This window comes from Nelumbo lutea, chromosome 2, assembly GCF_056320005.1.
Source record: "Nelumbo lutea isolate HS-2025 chromosome 2, American lotus-T2T, whole genome shotgun sequence".
Classification (NCBI taxonomy): domain Eukaryota; kingdom Viridiplantae; phylum Streptophyta; class Magnoliopsida; order Proteales; family Nelumbonaceae; genus Nelumbo; species Nelumbo lutea.
Genome location: NC_142685.1, coordinates 101,189,394 through 101,198,538, shown reverse-complemented (window position 1 = coordinate 101,198,538; position 9,145 = coordinate 101,189,394). Strand labels below are relative to the sequence as shown.

The 9,145-nt window shown below is 39.2% G+C and overlaps 1 protein-coding gene across 1 annotated transcript; it reads left to right on the top strand.

Annotated features, from left to right (window-relative positions):
• The first annotated feature begins 4,825 nt into the window (after positions 1-4,825).
• On the top strand, positions 4,826-7,852 carry LOC148872346 (protein PNS1-like). The gene is made up of 5 exons (XM_088967174.1): positions 4,826-5,068; positions 5,163-5,462; positions 5,569-6,477; positions 6,790-7,023; positions 7,148-7,852. Exons 1-5 carry the CDS (start codon positions 5,048-5,050, stop codon positions 7,325-7,327), a joined length of 1,644 nt encoding a protein of 547 aa, XP_088823300.1. The 5' UTR covers positions 4,826-5,047; the 3' UTR covers positions 7,328-7,852.
• Positions 7,853-9,145: the final 1,293 nt, after the last annotated feature.

Genomic DNA, 9,145 nt, shown 5'->3' with positions numbered 1-9,145 from the left:
TTCTCCTTTTTTTTGCTTAATAAATCTTAAAATTTAGTCCAATCGAAAGTTGGAGAATTCAGTATTTGAACTTTCAAATTAGGGAAAATTGCCAATTAGTAGCCTGCCTAGTGCCACTTTAGTCCCCGAAATTTAAAATGCGATAATTCAGTATTCAAATTTTTAAAACATGTCAATATAGTATTTATCGTTAACCAGTCGTTAAATGACATTTGAAAAAGATACAAATAATCTTCAAGTGTCATCTAATTTTTTTTATCAACCATTCAAACGTTGACAAAAAATTAATGGTCTTAAATCCTTGACTCTTTTATTTAAGAAAGTCGGAGCCCAGAACGTCTATTAAGACGTAACCCCAATTTTCTTGAATAGAAGAAACAAGGATTTGAGATTGTTAATTTTTTGTCAATGTTTGAATGACTGATAAAGAAAATTAGATGACACTTGAAGGGCATTTGTGTCTTTTTTAAATGATATTTAATGACTGATTAACAATAGATACTGGATTTTGACATGTTTTGAAAATTCGAGTACTGAATTATCGCATTTTAAATTTAAGGGTCCAAAGCGGCACTAGACTACAGGGTACTAATCGGGAATTTTTTCTTTAAATTATTAATACCATTCAATATTCAATTGCAATCCAAATTCAAATTGAGTCCATATAAATTTGATGGGTAAGATCTGATTCAAATTAAAATATAAGTGAATCAAACTTGGATCTACCTATACTCGATTTGACTTGATCGATTCACAGTCCTATTTCTTCCTTTTTTCAGGTAGGGGATGGGAATTTAAATATAATCATGAACTGATGTAAAACATCTTCAAAGTATTTTTCTATTCATTATCAAAAGGAAAAGTATTTTTTATTATTCTTTTTTCCTTGCTTTTCCATATTAATATCTCTAGTATAATTACGGAAATGGAAACCCTACATATGCTCCTTTCCACTGATTTCTTGCTGGTTGTAACAGTGGCATTAGCCAATAAGAGCTCATAAAAAGCAATGGGAGGGATTCTATTTTTCCGGTCCATCAGACACTAACTATTTTTTTCCCTTTTTTTCCAATTTGCAGCAATGCCTTTGTTTTATGCTATGTTTGGTTTGAAGGAAAATATAGGTAAAGGAAGGGGAAGGTATCAAAACCTATACAAGATTTGTAAAGGTTTCCTTACCTTTCTTTCCTTTCCCTATTTTTTCCTTTAAACCAAACATAATCTTAGTGAAAGAGAAAATCAGAGAAAACAATATACTAGAAGAGAGAGGTGGCCCCCTTTATACCCATCGAGAATGATTGGCATTTGATACCAAAACAAGCAACCGTGGATAATGATCCTTATTAGAAAAGTGTAGGTATCGTATTCTTTCAATACGCGAACCATCCACCATTCATCTATGCCATTAGAGGGTGTGTTGTACAGTGTCGTATTGCAGTTGCATCTTGAATTGATTAATACAAATTTATGTGGAGAGATTTTTCTACATGAAAAGTTATGAAAATGTTTCGAATTGATCAATACAAAATGCTATTTCTACCTAAAACCACAAATTTGACGTTTCAAATGATTAATCATATACGTGTATATTTGTAATTAAAATGACAACACTCATATATGATGTGACAACAAATATTTCTCACAAATTTATATTGATCAACCCAAAAGACAAGTGTAAGATTTTCTTTCTTTCTTTTCAGATTCAGTTACCAAATGATTTCCGGATTATCCATCTAAAGGCTCAGTGGGTTGATGTCGTTTTTCCATTATCACCATTGATTATCAACTTTAAGTCATCTTCTACCAACACATGTTTTTCTCTCTTAATCTAGAATAATTAAAGCACCCACTATCGATCATCTCATCTGAGATGATGATTTCATTAACCCCTTTTTCTTGTATAGTAAATTATTTTGCTATATATGGACCCGCCCTATTTTTCTTGTGTTTGGTTGGAAGGTCTATTCAAAACTAACATTTATACTCTGAAAATATTGCTCTAGCTAGGAGGTACCATCTGACCTATATAAAGTTTCACTTTCTTTTGCGGTTTGCCTTTGGCTGTAGGATCGATGTTGAAAGCTGTGTCCATCGTCTTAGTGATGTCAAGCCACACCACCACCATATGTCATGGCCAACTTTCTCTAAGGTCAAGAGAAATCAAGTCCAACCTCTCATGCCAAATCCAAAATGGAATATCGCATCACTCTCAGTGGGTTATCCAGTCCCTTTGGCTGCATTGAGAAGTCTCTGTAAAGTTTTTGAGACTGAACGAATTTCCATCATCATCTCTTTCCCTTCACAGGGAAAATTGTGTATCCCATCTCTTCAATTTAATGAAATGACAAATATATACAATACAAATTTTATATCGAAGGATGAAAAATACAAATACAAGGTCATATACAAGATTTTGCATTATGCATATTTTATTTACACCCATCTCAAACTATGCTATAATACTTCATAGTCCGTTCGGTAAGAGTGCAAAACCTTATACATTGCATTGTAAACCTTTGTATTTATAACTAATAAGCAAAAATCGGAAGAGGTGGAGGTGGGTTACCTCAGAATTGCAAATTAATCCCATATGGGCTTTGTTAAGCGAAATTAAAACAAAAAGAGTCTTCCAGTTTCAACCCTAATTGAATCCACCCTAGGCATTATCTTTGGATTTATGAATTGTCTTGTAAATTTGTATTAATTTTCATCATTTTTGTTACTTATTATTTTTTGGTATTATATATTAGATAAATTTGTATATATGTTCATATTAATTTTTCTTATTTTTAAGTTAAATTTAAATATCTAATTTCTTCTTAAATACAATTTATTTAATATTATCATCGTCCCAGCCTTATCCCAACCATATGGGATCGGATACATGAATCCTAATTTTAATTCATAGAAAGATGTTAATTTAATTATGGGCCTACATCCAATTTCCCTAAATCGCAAAGGCAGAGGTCGAGAGGAATAGATTGGTTGAAGGAGAGGATGCTTGTCTGTTTAACAAGCCAAAGATGGATCTTTCTTCCCTTTATGACCCTCCACCTAATACCTTTGATTAGGACTTAGGTCTTAGGTTTTTGCTTTAAGGGATACCACGCCAAACCCAAAGAGATATCTCCCATGGATTTTGATTTAAAAAAGTTGTATGAAACTTCACTATTTTTTCTTCTGTTTGGTTTTTCTTCCTTGCAATGTTGACGTGTTAGAATTTTTTTTTTATTTTTTCAGTACAAAGACCGCAAAGAGTTTTGTTTTGATTTTTCTTCTTCTTTTTCTCTGGTTTGGATTTTGGAAGCCCAAAAGCTCCAAAGAAAATTCTACTATCCCTGCAGGATTCAATTGTCTCATCTATAAGGCTGTACCACCAAACCCACCTTTATTTTTGCGCGTATAAGATTAACTATTTCAGTTAATCAAGCTTTTAGGTATTAGACTTATAGCCCATTTACCTGCACACCAAGAAAAGCTCTGTGAAATCAAACTAGACTAATTCTAAGCCACTAATACAATGGGCAAATACATCTCATAACAGGAAAAGAGAGAAGCTTTCCATGCTTAATTGATATCTCCACCAGGTTCAGTTGAGACCTATTACTCCCCCCACCTATAAGGATGTGAGGCTATGACCCATCCCAACCAAACAACAGGAGTTAGTGAGAAGAATCATCCAGTGAGTGAAAACAACTTGGTAAGACTATCAAGCATCAAGACCAAGGCCTTACCACTTGTTTATTGAAAGAAAGCAGTCTAATTAAAGCTTTGCCTGGTGACTCCACTCAAAGTACTCAACTCATTCCGAGGCAGACTTTGGCCACTGGGGGAGTGAAGTTAGGTACATACAATAACAACCTCATTCAAAAAATTTGCCGTCTCCTTGGAATGATCTCAATTTTTTTTTTTTTAAACAAACTTCATTTACACAAGTAGCCATATGTTAATATTAATCTATTCTTCAAGTTGAATTTCCAAAGGACAATCTAACCCTAATTGGTAATAATGCCTTAAAACAGGCACAGCCTCCCAAGTGATGACATCGAGGGGTTAATATCCAGTCATTCTCATGATTCTACCCTCTAGAGATACATCCTAGACTAATCTCAAACCGTTCAACATCTCAACCTTATCTTTCCTACCCAACTCAAATGCCCAACAAGCTTCCAAAGTACTGAGATAGGAAATTTATCTCACCAAATGGGTCGGGTCGGGTCTCCATGCTTGGTTTGGGCAGGATTCGGATCCACCCAAGTCTTTTCTACCAGTCTAAAGCTGGAACTATTTACACATTCGGAAATCGGAACATTGTGTGTGGGACCCACTATCTGAACTGCCACAATATTCCAACTGTGTGGTTTGAGATCCTTGGTCGACCAACTTTGGCTAGCCAGTCAATGGGCTTTATAGTGTCAAGCAGCCATGTGGGTTGTGGCAACCGGGCCAACCGGCACAGTTATATTCCTTGCTGTGGCATTGCCGCCGACTGTCCCCCTCCAACCGGTCATTGCTCCTTCTATATGGCCATCCCTTCATCAGAAGAATAGTCAAAATAATGGGGAAAAAGGTTCACGACCAATCCTGTTTCTACCGGTTGGATTGTCTACATGTTCAATCCTGTGGTTCATATCTCTTGGGCTCTGAATCAGTTAGCCACTGTAAGATTGTTTGATCCGAATTGTATGGGCAAAGAGCCAAAGCTGGCTGTATACCTATCTGGATCAAACCTTCTTACCCGACTAGATTCAAACCAAAATCAGATCCAAACCCAATCCCCAGCCACCCACATGTTTCTGCTAATCAATCTGCAAGTAAGTGGGTTGGAATTGGATGGATCGTACGTGGAGCTGAGGTAAAGTTGAAAACGAGAAAAAGAAAAGGAAAACAGAAAGAAATAATAATAAAGAAGAAGCTGAGGCCTGAGGGTAACGGCTCAAAGAAAGCTAAACAACAACAGCCAGAGAAAGTAACTGACAATCCCACCAGATACGGCCACCGCCGGGGACGACCGAACGGGCATAGATTTCACAGGCAGCTCTCCCATATGGGTGCTTCAGAAGAACCGGTAAGAACATTTGCAACGAACTACAGAGTGGCGGCTTTGTTCTGTTTCTCTTCTAATGGTCTACTAAAGTTGCAGAGATTTTCTGTCTTCTTAGGTAATGGAGGGAGGGGGTAAAGAAAACGAAGCGAAAGAAGAAGGTGAGAAGGAGAACAAAGTTAATGTTGATGTGAAGGATGCAGAGAAACAGGAAGTGGGTCTTCAAGAAAAAACTGCTGAAAGCTCTACTGGAAGAGGATTCAATGTGTCCAGATTGAGGAATTTGAACCCTTACAATCCTCTAAGGATAGCCTTTCAGGGTGCTCGAGTTCCAAATCTCTCCCGACCGCCGGTTGCCTCCCGGGTTGCAACTCCCTCTCCTGCACAGACTGCACCGACGCCGACCCCACAGCCACAAGTAAGTCATATATAAAGAGACTGATATGCTTGAAGGTTCGTTTCTTTTACAAGTTATTGACCTTTATCCTTTCTGGGTTTTTGTTGTTTTTTCCTGATCGAATCAGCAACCGTTCAATACACTGAGTTCAAGGTCTTACACGAACCGAATCTCTCTGTTTCTGTTTCTTCTGCACATGGTTGCTGCAGTTGGGCTAGTTTTTTTTCTTGGATATAAGGCAGTTCAAGGGCTCTTGAAAACAAATAGCACTCAAAGAAGAGAGAAACGGATACTAGAGTTCTGGTTGCCACAGGTTGAAGTCTCAGCGATTCTAAGCATTTTTCTTGCCTTTGTATGGCAAAAGGCAGTTAGGGAATGGCCTCAAATCATGGTTAGGGTCATACTATGGAGCTGCTTTGTGACATCGCTGGCTGCAGGGATTCTTCTGCTTTGCTTCCAGAGGGCAAGTACAGACGTCGTCGGAGTTGCCTTTATCTGCTTCGCAGTCGGTAATGGCCTCTATGCTTGTTGGGTTTCTCATAGAATTGGTTTCTGCGCAAAAGTCTTCGTAAAATCACTCGAACCAGTCCCGAAATTCTCTGATCTCAACCAACCTACTTACTGGATGCTGGGTATTGGATTCATGTGGATTACTCTCTGGGTTGTAGCAGTGATTGGAGCCCTGAATTTCTACTTTCCCCCTTTGGTCGTGATTGCACTGTTCTTGAGCTTAGCTTGGACGGTTGAAGTGATGAGAAATGTATCCAATTTGACAGTTAGTCGGGTTATAGCTCTATATTATCTTAGAGGAATGCAGTCAAACACCCAATGTTGCTTCCAAAGAGCGATGACTAGGAACCTTGGAAGCGCTAGTCTGGGTTCCCTCTTTGTGCCAGCAATCGAAGCTCTGCGAATTGTCGCTCGGGGTCTCAATTTGCTCGAAGGCGAAGATGAGTTCATGTTCTCTTGTGCCCATTGCTGCCTCAGAGTCATGGAGAACATCTTCAGATATGGCAATGGCTGGGCTTATGTTCAGGTAATCAATGCTGCTGTTAACACTAAACCACTACAAAATTCCTACAGCCATGATTGATTATGTGATTATAGTGGACAAATACAGACTATTTGCTGGGAGCAACCTAGCATGTCCATAACAAGAGGGGCCCTAACGGTGGAAAAAAAAAACAGATAACTTCCATTGAATGATCACAGCCAGACCGTTTTCTGCAATATTTTGTATCAACTACTGTCTAAACGATTTGACAGATTGGAGTCATTGGGCATGTTAATTTGGGGTTGAAATGAACTGGGTGTTTGTTCTAATCTCTGAACTGTTTGTTTGTTACAGATAGCTGCATATGGAAAGGGGTTTGTTCAGGCATCACAGCAGACATGGGAGCTGTTTGAGAAGCAAGGGATGGAAGCCATCGTAGACGCCGACATGACCAGCGCAGTTTGCTTCCTGACCGGAGTATGCAGCGGGTCCATCTGCGTGCTTTCCACCGCATCGTGGACTTGGGCGGTCCACAAGGGCTTCACTGCCACTGTGTCGCTCCTGACCTTTATCATCGGATACCTCTTGGTTGGTACCACTTTCTCCCCCTCTATTTGTCTTATTGTTTTTATATCAAATACTTGATGTGCTCAACTTGAGTGTTAGGTTTCTCTAATTGTCCAAAACCATGCTGCCTTGATCAATGTATCAGACTCGGATCGGCATGGCATTGCCACAGGCTTGCGTTAGTTGTTACTACGTCTGCTACGCCGAGAACCCCCAGAACCGGCTATTTGACAGGACCATCCAGGACCGGATCGAGATGATAAAATCCGGCCAAGATGTCGTGCCGACTCCCCGATTTTCAATTCCTCGTCGCTTCACGGTATAGAGCGTCATCTAATCGAACCAAGCCGAGTTTTTGAAGGATCAGTGTCGTGGGTCCCAACCGATTCGAACCGTGGGCTCGCCAACTGCCAGCCCTTACTAAACCGGTTCGAGCTAGCCCCGCTAAATTGAGACTGTGAGATCGCTAACAACATGGTGGTGGTGACACTGATCATGATAATGATTGTGACCGTTGATTCGTTACTAGATCTTATGGATCGTGGAAGGAAGAGGAGGGACCCACCAGAGATTCCTGTTCGCAAAGCTACAAAAACAAGATTGTCTTGATGTCCTTTCTTTTGTAATTAGCCACTTTGTTATTTTATTAATTTTTTTATATCTCCGATATGCGATCAGCTGCTGGAGTTCGGATCAGCTGTCGGTCGTCTTTGGTCAAGAAATGGTCTCTCTCCCTCTCTCTCTCAAGGGTCCATGTCTAGGGTTTACATGGGTCAGAATAGCCCTTGGATTGAGATTTTTTCTTCCTGTGATCAGGATTCAGGACCGATAAAGATAAAAGATTCTAATCCATGAGTTTTATGGGCACATTGCCCTTGATCTTTTGGTCAGTTGGGCCTAAATATTGCATTTTGTCTTACACTGAAACGAATTGCAACTTGCTAAAAAGCCCAGCCCCACCTTGAGAGATGTCAAAAAGCCCACCCCACCTTGATTACATTATTAACTTTGGAATTTGTCTTCACAATGATAATTGGGTTAGGATTTTACAATTCCAAATCGATGAAGACTAAAGTGTTTATTTAAGGAGTTCCGATTTGCTCCTCACAGAGAGTGCCTCACAGCACGTTTCAGCTGTGCATCAAGAACATCTCCCATGAGGTCATGAATTAAAAATTTACAAGTTGTGAAGTCAGTGTGAAGCGTTTTATGTGAGGAGCATATCTGATTTCTTATTATTTACTACAATTTTTAAGGTTATATTATTAAAATGCCTAATCGGGTCAGACCTGATTATCCTGATTAATTAATTGGTTCTACTCTGAATCTATTCTCTAAAACTGATGGAAACGAATTCCATTGCTTTTGTAGATTCCATGGGCCTGGGCCCTGGGTGCAAGATGTGGATCAGTGGATGTTAGTTCCATAACTCCATTCCATCAGTGAATCAGTCTGACTGATCCGGCCACCATAATCCGGGTCATAATGGGTACTTTAAACCCAGATAAATTTGACCCGATCACTTCCCAGTTCCCATTAAAGAGGGGATCAAATTAATTTTGTGGGTTGGTCCATGAGTATGGAAACCGATTCATTTTGTTTTTTGATGGTCAACAAACCTATTCAATTGAAACCTGTAAATAAGCCGATATGAAACTGACATAATAAATTCTTTCTGAACTTGTGAGATTATACATCCCATACTCATTAATGGGTACATTGCCAGATTTTAGTTTCTGAAACTATCACCACAACTGGCAACTGAGTCATACTCAATCCCAGAATGCTCAATTTTGCCAGATTTTAGTTTCTGAAACTATCACCACAACTGGCAACTGAGTCATACTCAATCCCAGAATGCTCAATTTTGATTGGAAAGTCGAAAATGATGAGACAAGCCTACTGAAACCAACCATCCGGTTTCTACTGTACCCGGTTACAATGAAAGATATTTCAGCCCCAAAATACTGGCAATATCGGGTACTGCTAATAAGAAACACACCCACCATGAGAAATGTCAATAACTACAGGTCAGGTCGTATTGATACCGACGTCTTAATCTATATGGACCTATTAATGGGCCTGATCGACCAACAGATCCAAAGTCATCTAACCCAATCCATCGTAATTGGTTTTGGGCCTA